At 38.5% G+C, this 16,957-nt stretch overlaps 1 protein-coding gene across 7 annotated transcripts in view; it reads right to left on the bottom strand.

The window, feature by feature from the left end:
• The window catches only part of MGAT5 (alpha-1,6-mannosylglycoprotein 6-beta-N-acetylglucosaminyltransferase), a 333,558-nt gene that overhangs the window by 102,717 nt on the left and 213,884 nt on the right, over positions 1-16,957 (bottom strand). For all 7 annotated transcript variants that reach the window (XM_074363551.1, XM_074363550.1, XM_074363548.1 and 4 more), the window contains 2 exons: positions 15,915-16,049; positions 983-1,116 (listed from right to left, as the gene is read on the bottom strand). In XM_074363551.1, coding sequence (XP_074219652.1) covers positions 983-1,116; positions 15,915-16,049 — 269 coding nt within the window. The remainder of the gene's footprint in view (positions 1-982; positions 1,117-15,914; positions 16,050-16,957) is intronic.

The following is a 16,957-nucleotide window of genomic DNA, read 5'->3' as shown; positions in this document are numbered from 1 at the left end:
CTTAACTCATGGAACCTTTCATTCCCAGAACAGGAATTCACCTCATCAAGGGGAATCGCCAAGGTCTATGGACGTAAACAATAAATTCATTTTTGGCACGAATGCTATCACATTTGGTACCTGGCTTCACAGCCCTGAGCTAATCATAAATCAACTGAAGCTACAGGCAGGTTAACGGATGGCAGCAGCGAGAAACGGCGAAGGCGGGAAAGGAACTTTACACAAACAGAAAAATGCTGAAAGGCTATAGTTGGGGCCAGTGAATTCATCTTTTGGTATGTCCACTACATCATTCTGCGAAATAACCACCGCTGTCGGAAAACGGTACCACGTGAGCAAGAGAAGGGGCGACTGCATTCTGGGCCCAGGGTTTAAGAAGTCAGTAAGGTATGAAATAGAGTTTTCAGCCATTCCATTCTGAAGAGGCTAAATCTTTTTCCTGATACGTTTGATGCTTAAATAATGAAGGCTTAATTACTTGGAAAAAGGATGGGAGCCAAAGACCTCATTCCTCATCAATCATCAGGTGGACCCCAAACAGTATCTGTGGGGCTTTCCTACCTGCACATTATTTCTTGCATTTGTGTTTCTTTTCTTGATTATAAGCTATCTTAAATAGAAGAGATTTTGAAGGGAGAAGCCCTTTGTTTCCCTTGCTTTGTTTAATAAACAGTAAATTCTGTGGGGAAAAAAAAAAAATCAAAGTTGACCCAAAGTCCTTTCCTAAATGGCTTCCAGTGAGACTTCATAGTGAAACATTTTTCTGCAGAACATTTTTAAGGCTTTTCACAAAATGCTCACATCGCCCTACAATATCAATTAAAAAAATTCAGTTATTCCCAAGAAAATGGTCCCACAGCACACATTTCTATAGCAGAAAGCCGTGGGATTAGCAACCCAACAAATACACAGCCGCCTCATTTCTTTCCCCGTTTATCTCTGGTGGTGTTCTGGTAAGGAGAGGTGAGACCCGAATACTCACGGAACATGGTGTAAAACTGCTGTGGGTTCAGATTCCACTTGCCCCAGGGGGTCTTGTGGCCTTTCGACTGGGCATAGTTAGCGTGGTTGAACTCTGGCTCTGTGCCGAACGAGTCCAGGACCCGGAGCATGCACCTGAAAGAAAAGATGCCGTGGGTGACACTGCAGCCTTGGCCTCCAAGTTGAAAAACCGGAAGCTCTACCTCTGTCCTCAGGGACTACCAAAGATGGACACTTGAAATCAGAAATGCCACTGGGCAGGAATTGAGAGGTCTCACAGTAGCTTGTCTTCCAAACATCTCCACGTGTGACTTTCGAGCCAGAGCCATCACACAGGCCATACAATCTGCTTCAGATGTGTTGACTCATCACAGAATATGCTCAAGTATCAGCTAAATAAAAAGTTCCCAAAAGCTGCAGACTGCCATGGCCACTGCTGTACTCCTAGCCTGGGCCGAGCATGCAGTGGTGCCTGATGAACAGCTGCTGAAGAAGTAAAGAATTACCATTTTTAGAGGTTGCTGTGTCTGAACGTTTATATCCCCCTAGAATTCCTATGTTGAAATCCTAACCCCCAAAGGTGGTGGTATCAGCAGATGGGGCCTTTGCATAGCAGTTAGGTCATGAGGATGGAATCCCCATAAATGGGATTAGGGCTCTTATAAATGAGATCCCACAGAACCCCCAGCCCCTTCCACCATATGAAGATACAGTGGGAAGTCTGCAACCTCCCCGGCCATGCTGGCACCCTGATCTCAGACATCCAGTCTCCCAAGATATGAGTAATCAGTTTCTGCTATCCACAAGCCACCCAGGCTGCAGCGCTGTGGTCTGGCAGCCTGAGCAGATGGAGGTTTTATTCTGCTTAGCGCACGTGGCATGCCTTATCTCTTTCAACAACTATTCAACATTTTCATCAATTGACTAGAGTACGTGATTCTAGGTAAAGCTTAGAATCTCACTCAATAGGCAGTAGTAATTTTCTATTCATTTGATAGTACCAGGACATCATTGCTTTCTCCCAGAACATGAAGAAGTGAAACTGAACATGTTTCGTTTGGCTATTCCACCAAAGCCTTAAAACAGCATCAGAAAAATGTGGTCTACTGCCTACTTCTGCATGGTCTTCGAGCTAAGAATGATCTTTACATTTTTAATGGTTAGAAAAGGGTATTTTGTGATGTTAAAATTATATGGAATTCAATTTTCAGCATTCAAAAAATACAGTTTTATTTGAACTAGCCAAACCCAGTTGTTCCTGTATATCTTTGGCCACCCTCACACAATACAGGGTTCAGTAGATGTAACAGAGACCACTTAACCAAGCAAAGCCTAAAATACTTACTATCTGGCCCTTTATAGAAAAAGCCTTCTAACCGCTGCTTTGGAGTACATAAAGAATGACCAATCGGAAAAAGGAATCAATACTAAAACAGAATCTATTGATTTTGGTTACATTTACTTCACCACTGACTCTCAAAACATTGATGTAAATTTAGCACATGACTGGCCAATAAAAACAGCACTATTTTTTGTTATGTGTCACTAATAATTCTGAACAGCTCTTGTTGGACTGATATGCATAAAAGTAAACAAAGATTAAAGCCCATATTTTAGAATCAGATGATGGCAATGACTTTTAAGCATCTGATTCAGTTTCTTTCTTCCTTTTCTCACTACGAGGAAGTCATTCTTCCAATTAGATTACAGCAATGTGATTCAGACAAAAAAGAATGCTAACACCAGGTTGGATTTTCCAGGGAGAGCAACAGCAAATCACCATTTTACATGATAATTTTCACATCAGAGATGGCACTGTTTGTCTAGACAAGGAAGGAAAGAGAGAGGGAGGGCAAGGTGGAAGGAGGGTGGGGCCCGACCACAAAGTGAAATACAAGCTGACCACAGAAACAGGGTCCTCTCGGATTCCTGTGCGGCTCTCAAGGAACATGCAATCATCAATCATAGTGGCGATTTTCACAGCATCACCAAGAACATGTCATCAGCCCGGCAGCCAAGAGGTGGACTGAAATGAGAGTCCACAGTCCAGGAGAAAGCAAGCTAGGGGCCCAAGGAACTATTCCTGCTCACTGAATAGCTCAGAGCATTCTTTTTGTCTTCTCAGGAAAACATTCCCATCTCTTAACATAGTTTGGCATTTATTTATTAATTAAACATTTTTTATTGATTTATAATCATCTTACAATGTTGTGTCAAATTCTAGTGTTCAGCAAAATTTTTCAGTCATACATAGACATATACACACTCATTATCACATTTTTTCCTCTGTGATTCCCTGTGCTATACAGTTTAATCTTGTTTATCTGTTCTACAATTTTGAAGTAAGATGCAAAAGGAAGTGGTTGGAGCCCGCGTCTTGTCTTCTGACAAAGATGGCCTTGCTCAAAAAACAGTGGGGATGATGGTAGCCGCTCTGTGGAAGGTCACTGCAGGGGAAGGCAGGGGGAGGAGGTGGGGGGACACACACTGACAGGTGGGGCTGGGGCGGGTTCGGCTCCTGCAAGAGGAGCAGTGCTGGGATTCAAAGGTTGCAGCGCAGAGCAGGGAGAAACATGCCACCCTTGCCATAGGAACTTTTGTGCCTCCACTGGTGTGCAATCAACTCTCTCTCTACCTTGTGATTTTATTTTGAACTTGCAGTTTTACTGGTATTGTTTTCAATTTGGATGATTAACATAAACCACAATGAGTAAAGACGCCTGGTAGGACCCTAACTTCTGAAATCCTAGCCTTTATACAGGGCCTCGATGGATGCTTTGTGATGTTGGCTTCTTCTCAACAGAAGGCTACAGAATGAATGATCGAATGCTTCCCTTACTTGTAACTCTACGTGCTTATACTTGAAGCTTTGGTTTGGGAATTGTCTGGGTTTTTTTGTTTTTTAAAGCATATCTGCGTTTGTTTTCTAAACCAGAGGCAGGAGACTGATCTCTGTCTGTGACAGGAAAGGCTTAACATTGTAGCTTTCCTTCTTCAGTCACTTTCTACATCTGCGTGTTTTGGAATTGGGTTTGTGATGTTAATATTTATGCTGTTCCTCTAATGTCTTTTGTGTGTCTGGAGCATCAGGAACAGACGGAAGATTTAAAAGATATTTGCCTGGCCGCCTGAGGCAGCTGGCCTCTTAACAGGGATGGCTGCAGCAACGCCAGATGATTCCTGGAACATTCTCTGCTCGGTAAGCCACACTATTACGAGATGGACACTTATAATCTCCTTGCCAGGACCTACTTTCTAATTTGGAATTTGATGTAAAACATGGTAAATCTTGGACTATTTGCATCTCACTCGCCTGGGTGTTCTCAATGCTCAGTAGAGGCCTCACATGAAGCAAAATGGGTGTGCATTTTGCAGTACCTAGCAGGATGTTAGTCGCCTGTAGGTATGTCATAAATATTTAATTTCCTGGGTCCCTACATAAATTGGAAAGAATCCATAAATATTTTTCCAAGATCAACAGGACTCATAGGTTTCCTCCTAAATAAAAAAAGTGAGATGAAAACTTTACATTTAATGGAATTCATGCCGTCTGTCATCACCCAAGATGAACACAAAGAGCACCAACAATTACTAATCTTCAAAAGGGAAAGAAATGAGCAAGAAACTTTCTAGAGGATCTGCTTGGCCTCTGGATGGAATCCTAGCTTCATCACACCACAAAAACGGCAGAGCTGAAGCTCCAACAGACCTCCTGCCAGCTAACATTATTAATGTAGATGATGTATTCAAGAAAGGAGGGATAAAGATTAGAGTCTCCTATAAAATCCCCTCCGAGATGGTGTCTTTTCATCCAGCAAGAATCAAATACCAATCAATAGTGACTATTCGATAGTGGAATCATCCTTTTTAATCGACCTAAACACTACCGCTGCGAATGTATTTCCATCCAAACCGCCTTTCTTAACGATGAGGCTATGTGGGTCTAGGGATGCTCACAACGCCCAGTTCCTTCTGGGTTTCTATCACATGGCTGCTGCTCACAGAACACCAGAGAACAGCAGCTCTGCCTTTCTTTTCTAATGCTGTTGCTAAAAAGAAAAAAAAAAAGTTTATTTACAAGAAGAAAGATGGCTACTTCCAAGTAATGGATAACATTTGTGGTGGCCTGTGATTCATGAAGACTTCAAGGAAACAAGCCAAAAAAAAAAAAAAAAAAAAAAACCCAGAAAAACCTGATGCAGAAGGCAGACTGCTATCCTGGCCCAAATCAAGATTTTTTTTATTTTGCTTTTTTATGAAACTGAAGGCACACTTTATACTTCACTTTACCACATTTTGCAGATACCACATTTTTGCAGATACTGCATTTTTTTTTTTATTTTACAAATTGAAGGTTTGTGGCAACTCTGCATTGTCAGATGTTGTTTTGTATTTTTTAGCAATAAAGTGTGTAAAATTTTTTTCTTTCCAGTTTTATGGAAATATAATTGACACACCAAACAGTGTAAGTTTCAGGTGTACAGCACAATAACTTGACTTACATATATCATGATATGAGTACCACAAGTTTAGTGAACAAGTATTATCTCATATAAAAACAAAATAGAAAAAAAATTCCTTATGATAAGAACTTTTGGAACTTAATCTCTTAACTTTCATAAATGACATACAGCTGCATTAATTACATTTATCATGTTGTACATTACATCCCTAGTATTTGTAAGTGGAAGTCTGTATCTTTTGACTACGTTCCTCCAATTCCCCCTTTCCAACCTCCTGCCTTTGGTCACTACCAGTCTGATCTTTTTTTCTAAGAGTTTCTTTGTTTTTGAAGTACAATTGACCTCTAACACTATACCAGCTCCTGGTGCACAAGATAGTAATATGATATGTCTGTACATTACAAAGAGTTCACCACAATAAGTCTAGGTACCGTCTGACTCCATATAAGGATATGAGACTATTACTGACAACATTCCCACTGTGCATTTCATGCCTGTGAAAGTATTTTTTAAGTTAAGGTATGTATATATTTAAATTTTTTTTTTACATTTTTTATTGATTTATAATCATTTTACAATGTTGTGTCAAATTCCAGTGTTCAGCACAATTTTTCAGTTATTCATGGACATATACACACTGTCACATTTTTTTTCTCTGTGAGTTATCATAACATTTTGTGTATATTTCCCTGTGCTATACAGTGTAGTCTATTCTACAATTTTGAAATCCCAGTCTATCCCTTCCCACCCTCCAGCCCCCTGGTAACCACAAGTCTGTATTCTCTGTCTGTGAGTCTATTTCTGTCCTTTATTTACGCTTTGTTTTTGTTTGTTTGTTTTTGTTTTTGTTTTTTAGATTCCACATATGAGCGATCTCATATGGTATTTTTCTTTCTCTTTCTGGCTTACTTCACTTAGAATGACATTCTCCAGGAGCATCCATGTTGCTGCAAATGGCATTATGTTGTCAGTTTTTATGGCTGAGTAGTATTCCATTGTATAAATATACCACCTCTTCTTTATCCAGTCACCTGTTGATGGACATTTAGGCTATTTCCATGTTTTGGCTATTGTAAATAGTGCTGCTATGAACACTGGGGTGCAGGTGTCATCCTGAAGTAGGGTTCCTTCTGGATACAAGCCCAGGAGTGGGATTCCTGGGTCATATGGTAAGTCTATTCCTAGTCTTTTGAGGAATCTCTACACTGTTTTCCATAGTGGCTGCACCAAACTGCATTCCCACCAGCAGTGTAGGAGGGTTCCCCTTTCTCCACAGCCTCTCCAGCATTTGTCATTTGTGGATTTTTGAATGACGGCCATTCTGACTGGTGTGAGGTGATACCTCATTGTAGTTTTGATTTGCATTTCTCTGATAATTAGTGATATTGAGCATTTTTTCATGTGCTTTTTGATCATTTGTATGTCTTCCTTGGAGAATTGCTTGTTTAGGTCTTCTGCCCATTTTTGGATTGGGTTGTTTATTTTTTTCTTATTGAGTCGTATGAGCTGCTTATATATTCTGGAGATCAAGCCTTTGTCGGTTTCACTTGCAAAAATTTTCTCCCATTCTGTAGGTTTTCATCTTGTTTTATTTCTGGTTTCCTTTGCTGTGCAGAAGCTTGTAAGTTTCATTAGGTCCCATTTGTTTATTCTTGCTTTTATTTCTTCTAGGAGAAAATTTTTGAAATGTATGTCAGATAATGTTTTGCCTATGTTTTCCTCTAGGAGGTTTATTGTATCTTGTCTTATGTTTAAGTCTTTAATCCATTTTGAGTTGATTTTTGTATATGGTGTAAGGGAGTGTTCTAGCTTCATTGTTTTACATGCTGCTGTCCAGTTTTCCCAACACCATTTGCTGAAGAGACTGTCTTTATTCCAATGTATATTCTTGCCTCCTTTGTCAAAGATGAGTTGACCAAAAGTTTGTGGGTTCATTTCTGGGCTCTCTATTCTGTTCCATTGGTCTATATGTCTGTTTTGGTACCAATACCATGCTGTCTTGATGACTGTAGCTCTATAGTATTGTCTGAAGTCTGGGAGAGTTATTCCTCCAGCCTCTTTCTTTCTCTTCAGTAATGCTTTGGCAATTCTAGGTCTTTGATGGTTCCATATGAATTTTATTATGATTTTTTCTAGTTCTGTGAAATATGTCCTGGGTAATTGGATAGGGATTGCATTAAATCTGTAGATTGCCTTAGGCAGTGTGACCATTTTAACAATATTGATTCTTCCAATCCAAGAGCATGGGCTATCTTTCCATTTTTTAAAGTTTTCTTTAATTTCCTTCATCAGTGGTTTATAGTTTTCTGTGTATAATTCTTTCACCTCCTTGGTTAGATTTACTCCTAGATATTTTATTACTTTGGGTGCTATTTTAAAGGGGATTGTTTCTTTACTTTCTTCTTCTGTTGATTTATCGTTATTGTAAAGAAATGCAACTGATTTTTGAACGTTAATTTTGTAACCTGCTACCTTGCTGAATTCTTCAATCAGCTCTAGTAGCTTTTGTGTGGACCTTTTAGGGTTTTCTATATATAGTAACATGTCATCAGCATATAATGACACTTTTACCTCTTCTTTTCCAATTTGGATCCCTTTTATTTGTCTCTCTTGCCTGACTGCTGTGGCTAGGACTTCCAGGACTATGTTGAATAGGAGTGGTGATAGTGGGCATCCTTGTCTTGTCCCAGATTTTAGTGGGAAGCTTTTGAGTTTTTCACCGTTGAGTACTATGCTGGCTGTAGGTTTGTCATATATAGCTTTTATTATGTTGAGATATGTTCCCTCTATACCCACTTTGGCGAGTTTTTATCATAAATGGGTGTTTAATTTTATCAAATGCTTTTTCTGCATCGATTGAGATGATCATGTGGTTTTTGTCCTTTCTCTTGTTGATGTGATGTATTACACTGATTGATTTGCATATGTTGAACCAGCCTTGTGTCCCTGGGATGAACCCCACTTGGTCATGATGTATAATCTTTTTTATGTGTTGTTGGATTCTATTTGCTAAAATTTTGGTGAGGATTTTGGCGTCTATGTTCATCAGTGATATTGGCCTATAATTCTCTTTTTTTTGTAGTGTCTTTGCCTGGTTTTGGTATCAGGGTGATGGTGGCTTCATAGAATGAGTTTAGGAGTATTCCCTCCTTTTCAATCGTCTGGAAGAGTTTGAGAAGGACTGGTATGAGTTCTTCTTTGTATGTTTGGTAGAATTCCCCGGTGAAGCCGTCTGGTCCTGGACTTTTATTTGTAGGGAGGTTTTTAATTGCTATTTCTATTTCCTTTCTAGTGATCGGATTGTTCAAGTGTTCAGATTCTTCTTGATTCAGTTTTGGTGGACAGTATGTTTCCAGAAACTTGTCCATCTCCTCTAGGTTATCCAGTTTGGTTCCATATAGTTTTTCATAATATTCTCGTATGATATTCTGTATTTCTATTTTATTTGTTGTAATTTCTCCATTTTCCTTTCTTATTTTGCTAATTTGTGCTCTCTCTTTTTTCTTCTTTGTGAGTTTGGCCAGAGGTTTGTCGATTTTATTTACTTTTTCAAAAAACCAGCTTTTGGTTTGGTTGATTTTTTTCTATAGTCTTGTTAATCTCTATTGTATTTAATTCCTCTCTGATCTTTATTATTTCCTTCCTTCTTCTGCTTTTTGGGGCTTTTTGTTCTTCTTTTTCTAATGCATTCAGGTGGTGGGTTAAATTGTTTATTTGAGATTGTTCTTCTTTTTTGAGGAAGGCCTGTATCGCTATAAACTTCCCTCTTAGCACTGCCTTTGCTGTGTCCCATAGGTTTTGAGTGGTTGTGCTTTCATTATCATTTGTCTCAAGGTATTTTTTAATTTCAGCTTTGATTTCCTCATTGATCCATTGTTTTTTTCAATAACATATTGTTTAATCTCCATGCTTTCCTTTTTTTCTCCTTTGTTTCTCTGTTGTTGATTTCCAGTTTCATGGCATTGTGGTCAGTAAAGATGCTTGAGATAATTTCTATCTTCTTAAAATTGTTGAGGTTTCTTTTGTGCCCAAGTACATGATCGATCCTGGAAAATGTTCCATGTGCACTTGAAAAGAATGTATATCCTATTTTTGGGGGGTGTAATGCTCTGAAAATATCCACCAAATCTAGTTTTTCTATTGTAGTATTTAATTTCTCTGTTGCCTTGTTTATTTTCTGTCTGGAAGATCTGTCTAGTGATGTTAATGCAGTGTTAAAATCTCCAACTATGATTGTATTCCCATCAATATCTCCCTTTATCTCAGTAGTAATTCTTGTATGTACCTAGGTGCTCCTATTATTTAAATTTTTTTTGTTTGTTGTATTTTATTTTTTAGGTTTTTTGGGGGGAAGGTGGGTAATTAGGTTTACTTATTTATTTATTTTTTTAATGGAGATTGAACCCAGGACCTCGTGCATGCTAAGCACACACACACTACCACTAAGCTACACCCTCCCCTGGACATGCTTTTTTAAAATACATAATGCTGTTGCACACGTAATAGACTACAGTATAGTGAATACATAACTTGTATATGCACTGGGAAACCAAAAAGTTCGCGTGACTTGGTTTATTGTGATATTCGTTTTATTGCAGTGGCCTGGAGTCAAAGCCTTAGCATCACAAGGCAATGAAAAGTGCAGTCTCTTCTCAGTGAATCCCTGTCCTCTGCCCAGGAGCATTTCACTGCCCAGTGAGAAGATGATTGCTCCTGGAAAGAAAGACATTGCCCCTGCAAAGAAATTCTACAACAGGTGGTTTTGTCCTCTCTGTATTTGAGAAGGTACTCAATATTTTGAATTTTTATTTCTTTCAACCCTAAAGAGCTTCCAGTTTGACATACTGTTGGTGATTAAATAATATGAAACGACAAACTAACCTGAAATGGAGAAACCTAGCTCATGCCATTAAGGATTCATTTATTAGTTAAGTTACAGAACACAGCAAAACATCTCTTTACAGAATAACAAGAGAAGAGAAACACACAAAGGGATTTCCAATTTGCACTAATTGAAAGATTTCAGTGTTCTCTGAGGAAGTGGGTTCAAACTGTAGGTCAACATTTACTATCAGATAGTAAAGCTGGTACTAATTTCATGACTTTTACCCAAATTCATGCACCACTGACACTATCAAGCGTGACATTTATTTAAATTTACTCACCTTTTAAAATTGATTGGAAACTTTATAGACCATAAATAAAAGGCAGTATTAAATTAATGGAAGACAACAAACTTGTATTATTCTTCTTCCTTTTTTGGTGATTTGGTTTTTTTTTTTTTTAAGATTATATACCATTAAAAGTTACTACCAAATTATGGCTATAGTTCCCTGTGCTGTACAATATATCCTTGTTGCTTATCTATTTTATACATAGTCTGTGTCTCTTAATCCCATACCTCTATCTTGCCCCATGTTCCTTTCCCGCTCCCCACTGGTAACCACTAGTTTGCTTTCTGTATCTGTGAGTCTGTTTCTGCTTTGCTGTATACATTCACTTTATTTTTTAGGTTCTACATATAAGTGATATCGTACAGTATTTGCCTTTCTATTTCAATAACCATAATATCCTCTAGGTCCAACCACATTGCTGCAATGGCAGCATTTCATTCCTCTTTATGGCAGAGTAGTATTATGTTGTGTGCATATACACAGACTACTTTAATAATTCGTCTGTTGACGGACACTTGGGTTGTTTCCATGTCTTGGCTATTGTAAACAGTGCTGCTATGAACATTGGGGTGCATGCGTCTTTTTGAACTAGTGTTTTCAATTTTTCTGGATATATACCCAGGAGTGTAATTGCTGGGTCAAAGGATTGTTCTATTTTTAGTTTTTTAAAGGAACTTCTGTACTGTTTTCAGAGTGGCTGCACTAATTTACACTTCCATCCATAGTGTACCAGCGTGCCCTCTCCCTGCATCTTCACCAACATTTGTTTCTTGTAGACTTTTTGATGACAGCCATTCTGACAGATATGAGTTGATACCTCATGTGGTTTTGATTTGCATTTCTTTAATAATTACTGATGTTGACTATCTTTTCATGTGCCTGTTAGTCATCTGTATGTCTTCTTTGGAAAAATGTCTATTCAGGTCCTCTGCCCATTTTTGTGATTGGGTTGTTTTCTTGATACTGAGTTGAATCAGCTGTTTACATATTTTGGATATTAACCCCTTGTTGGTCTTATCAATTACAAATATTTTCTCTCATCCAGTAGGTTGTTTTTTTCTGTTTTGCTGAAAATGAGCTCTGAAAAAGCTTTAAAGTTTAAATAAATCCCATTTGTTTATTTTTGCTTTTATTTCTTTTATTTTAGGAGACAAATCCAAAAACATATTGCTACAATATACGTCAAGGAGTACTCTCCCTTTGTACTCTTCTAGGACTTTAATGATTTCAGGTCTTACATTTAGTTCTTCAATACATTGAGTTTATTGTTGTATATGGTGTGAGGAAATGTTCTAATCTCACTCTTTTGCAAGGAGCTTTCCAGTTTTCTCAGTACTACTTATTTAAGAAACTTTTCTCCATTGTATATTCTTGCCTCCTTTGTTGAAGATTAACTAACCGTAAATATGTGTATTATTTCCGGTCTCTCTATTCTGTTTCATTGATCTGTGAGTCTGTTTCTGTGCCTGTACCATGCTTTTTGGGTTACTGTAGCTTTGCAGTATAGGTTGAAGTCAAGAAATGAAATCTCTCCAGCTTTGTTCTTTTCCTCAAGATTGCTTTGGCAATTCAGGGTCTTCTGTGGTTCCATACAAATTTTAGGGTTATTTGTTCTCATTCCGTGAAAAATGTTATAGGTATTTTGATAGGGATTGCATTACATCTGTAGATTGCTTTGGGCAGTATGGCCATGTTAAAAATAGTAATTCTTCTAATCCAAGAGGTTGGGATATCTTTCTTTGTGTCATCTTTAATTTCCTTTATCAATGTTTTATAGTTTTCAGAATATAAGTTTTTCACTTTCTTGGCAAAGTTTATTCCTTTGTATTTTATACTTTTTGAAGCGATTTTAAATGAAATTTTTTTTTTACTTTCTCTTTCTGATAGTTCATTATTAGATATAGAAAAGCAACAGATTTCTGTGCATTAATCTTGTATCCAGCCACTTTGCTGAATTCATTTATTAGTTCTAATAGCTTTTTGGTGGAGATACTAGGTTTTTCTATATAAAATACCATGCCATTTGTAAATAGTGAGTTTTACCTCGTTCCTTCCAATCTGGATGCTTTTTATTTCTTCTTCTTGTCTAACTTCTGTGCCTAGGACTCCCAATACTATGTTAAATAGAAGTGGCGAGAAGGGATATTCTTGTCTTGTATTAGAATTTAGAGGAAACACTCTTTCTCTGTTGAGTATGATGTTAGCTGTGTGTTTTCTATAAATGACCTCTATTATGTTGAGATGTTCCATCTGTAACCATTTTTATGAGTTTTTTTTTTATCATGAATGGATGTTGAGTTTTATCAAGTGCTTTTTCTGCATCTGTCGAGATGATCATGTGATTTTTATCTTTCCTTCTGTTAATGTGGTATATCACATTGAGTGAGAGGCTAATGTTGAAACATCCTTGCATCCCTGGAATAAATCCCGCCTGATCATTCTTTGTATGATCCTTATTATATATTGTTGGATTCAGTTTGCTAATATATTGTTGAGGATTTTTGCATCTATGCTTATCAAAAATATCGGCCTGTAGTATATTCTTTTTTTGTAGTGTCTTTGGTTTTGGTATCAGGGTAATGGTGGCCTCGTAGAATGAATTTGGGAGTGTTCCCTCCTCTTCAATTTTTTGAAATAGTTTGAGAAGGATAAGTATTAGCTCTTCTTTATATGTTTGGTAGAATTTCCCTGTGAGGCCATCTGGTCCTGGACTTTTGTTTGCTGGGAGGTTTTTTTTTTTTTTTTTTTTTTTTTTAATTACAAATTCAGTTTCACTATCAGTGATCGATCTGTTCAGATGGTCTGCTTCTTCTTGATTCAGTCTTGCCAGGTTGTATGTTTCTAGAAATTTGTTCATTTCTTGTCGGTTGTCCAGTTTGTTGGTATATAATTGTTTGTAGTACTCTCTCGGGATTTTTTTCTATCTTTGTGGTACTGGTTGTTATTTCTCCTCTTTCATTTCTTATTTTGTTTGTCTGGGTCCTCTCTTGGTGAGCCTGGCTATGATAAAAGTTTATCAATTTTGTTTACCTTTTCAAAAAGCCAGCTCTTGGCTTCATTCATCTTTCCTAATGAGTATTTTTTGTGGTCTCTATTTTATTTATTTCCTCTCTGATATTTATTATTTCCTTCCTTCTGCTGACTTTCGGCTTTGTTCTTCTTTGTCTAATTCCTTTAGGTGGTAGGTTATGCTGTTTGAGAATTTTCTTATTTTTTGAGGAAGGCCTGTATCACTATAAACTTCCCTTTTAGAACTGCTTTTGCTGCATCCCATACATTTTGGAGAGTTGTGTTTTCATTTTCATTCGTCTCAAGGTATCTTCTGATTTCCTCTTTGGTCCATTGGCTTCTTTTAGTAGCATTTTGTTTAGTCTCCATGCATTTGTTCTTTTCCCATTTTTCTTTCTGCAATTGATTTCATGTTTCCTATCGTTGGGGTTGGAAAAAATGCTTGATATAATTTCTATCTTCTTAAATTTGTTGAGACTTGTTTTGTGGCCTAGCATGAGATTTATCCTGGACAATATTTCATGTACACTTGAAAAGAATGTGTATTCTGCTGTTTTTGGATGCGATGTCCTGTAGATAGCTATTAAGTCCAACTCCCATATGTCTTTGACAGGCTGCCTGTGCAGGCATCAGCAATTGTTTTCCTCACTCCGCTCAGATGCAGCCTCAGGTCCAAGTACCTTTTGTCCCTCACAGCCTTTCACTGGCCTCACTATCCTCTGTCCTTGCCTTGCTGTGGCAGGTGGAACCCACACATCCTCTTAGCATGTATCGGGGTGAGCTGTGGTGGAGCCGCCACCATCAGCAGTCTGGGCTGCTTCTGTTGCACTGCTTGAGGAAGCCCCAAAAACGGCTGTGGCTGCCCCACCTAGGCTCCACCCTGGGACCAGGTCGCCTCTGTGTCCCACGGTGGGGCGTTCTGTCTCTGGTCATAGCCACCTCAGATCCAGTGCCGTGTTATGATACAGAGTAAGTGGGGCTTGAGTGTTCGCAGGAAACCTATATCTGTCCTCTCTGCCCTGCCGCAAGGGCAGGACAGTGCACACATGCTCTTCACAAGCAGAGTCCAGGCTTCCCACAGTCCTCCCATTAGTTCCAGTGGTCCTCTAACCTCCAAGGGGGCTCGTCTCCCCAGTATAGGGCCCCAGGACTCAGGCGCCCAATCTATGGCTCTCACCACTCATTCCCCCGCGCAGGTCTCAGCTTGTGCAATCTCCCTTTTCCTCTGAGTCCCTTCCCAGGGGCACAGGTCCTGACCCGATCCCTTTTCTTCCCTTTCTACCGGATTACCTGTGGATCTTTCTTACAGCCTTGGTTGTACAGGAGTCTTTCTGCTCATTTTCCATTAGTTTTCAGTGAGAATTGTTCCACATGTAGATGTACTGGGGGGAGTGGACAGGGAGGGAGGTGAGTTCCACATCCTCCTACTCCAACATCTTGATCAATCCTCCATATCACTCTTCTTTAATAAGAATTACTAAACTCAGACTAGACACTTGTATTTTTTGCCTGCTGAATGCTGGCTTACAGCTACTCTCACCTTGTTAAAAACGCATGCAAGTGTTAAAAGTAGTGTTGGAGATCTAGCAGCAAACTAAGCCTTTCTCAGAGAGATTGAAAGAAATTTGAAAAATTAATAAACTTCATTATATAGTTCAGTGTTATTTAGTGTCATGCTTATGGTCCATATAAAACTGTCTCAAATACTAAATCATGGTACTAACCCCACACTCAGGGAAACAGTGAGCTCTTCTACTAAATAATAAAAACTGTGCACAGAATAACACATGTAGTTTGGTCCCACTAAGCATAAGGCTTATCTTAAAAAATGTAAGACCTCAGAATGCAGACAAGCTACACCCAGCTTTCTCTTCCAAGAACAACAAGAAGACTGATGGGGGTAAGACACAGAGCAATGAGTCATCATCTCAAACTAAAGAACATAAGAAATGACATTGTCCATATTTGATCAAAATCGTTTGATTAAACAGATGAGATTGGTGCAGGCAGATTGGTGAGAGAGAGGAATGCTAAGTATTAGGGAAGGTGAAAGAGGAGGTTAGACACTTGTTTTGTTTGTAAAAAGAAATCAATAAAAATAATGAATAGTGCTTGAAAGTAAAAGGCACTATGGAGAATCCGAACCTCAATTAGGAATGAAAAACACACACTACACAGTTCAAAAGATAATATTTGATAAGCTTTTTCTATTGGCAATTAGTTAACCCTTGTTAAAAAAAAAAAAAAAAAACAACCTAAAAACTTAAGAGCAGTATGGAGCACTTACTGGTAATGAACCCAGGATGGTCCAAGAGTTTTCTTGAATTGAGCGAGTCCAACAATATCAATATAAATTAGCTCAACGATTCTGTCTCCTACAGTTGGGCAGCCAGACCGGTTTCCTACAACCTTCTTCATTATTCTAGACAGAGGAAAGAAAAGAGAAAAAAGAAAAACAATTTACTGCAAGGTACTACACTCAGCAACTTTAACAGGCAAATAAACATCCCAAGAATCCTCATCAGGGAGGATGGCATGGTCGTCCCCCGTCTGCTGGGTACCCCAATTCTGCCCCCTCATCAGGTCCACCCAGAGTCCTGATTCTGATTCTTGCAAAAGCCAATAGTGGTGTACAAACATAGCCTTCGAAGCCAAGAAAAATCAGTCTGAATCTGTCTCCACTTAATTTGCTGGTCAAGAAGATTATGGAGTTATTTAAGCACTGATGACAGGACCGGATGTGTTTAAGTAGACAACTGTGGAAGCCACATGAAGTGGTGGTTCCCAAACATGCTTGCACATTGGAACCACATGGGGATCTATTCAGACTCCCAAAGCCCAGACCATTTTCCAGACTAATTAAACCACACTCCACTATCTAGCAGCTGTGAGATCTTAGACAAGTTGCTTAATCTCTCTGAATCTTTCCTCATCAAAAACAAAAACCATCCACACACAACAAGGTTGGATACAGCAACCTCTCAGGAATTCTTCAGGTGGCTAAGTGAGGTACTGAACAGAAAGTATCCCTAAGTATACTAGACACCCAGTGACTTAGTTTCTCGCAAAGAGCCTGTTCTTCTTACTCCAGCCCTTACTGACCTTCTAAATGCCTTCTATTTCCAGCCTCTACAATATAAACTGCTTTTGATACTGTCTTTAAAAAATATTTTTTTTTATTGAAGTATAGTCGGTTTACAATATTGTGTTAATTTCTGGTGTACAGCATAGTGATTCAATTATGCATATATATATTCCTTTCATATTCTTTTTCATTATAGGCCATTACCAGGTATTCAGTACAGTTCATTGTGCTATACAATGGGATCC

The sequence above is a fragment of the Camelus bactrianus genome, chromosome 5 (genome assembly GCF_048773025.1).
Source record: "Camelus bactrianus isolate YW-2024 breed Bactrian camel chromosome 5, ASM4877302v1, whole genome shotgun sequence".
Lineage (NCBI taxonomy): Eukaryota > Metazoa > Chordata > Mammalia > Artiodactyla > Camelidae > Camelus > Camelus bactrianus.
Note: the sequence above shows the minus strand (reverse complement) of the source record. Positions and strands in the feature narration are given on the sequence as shown.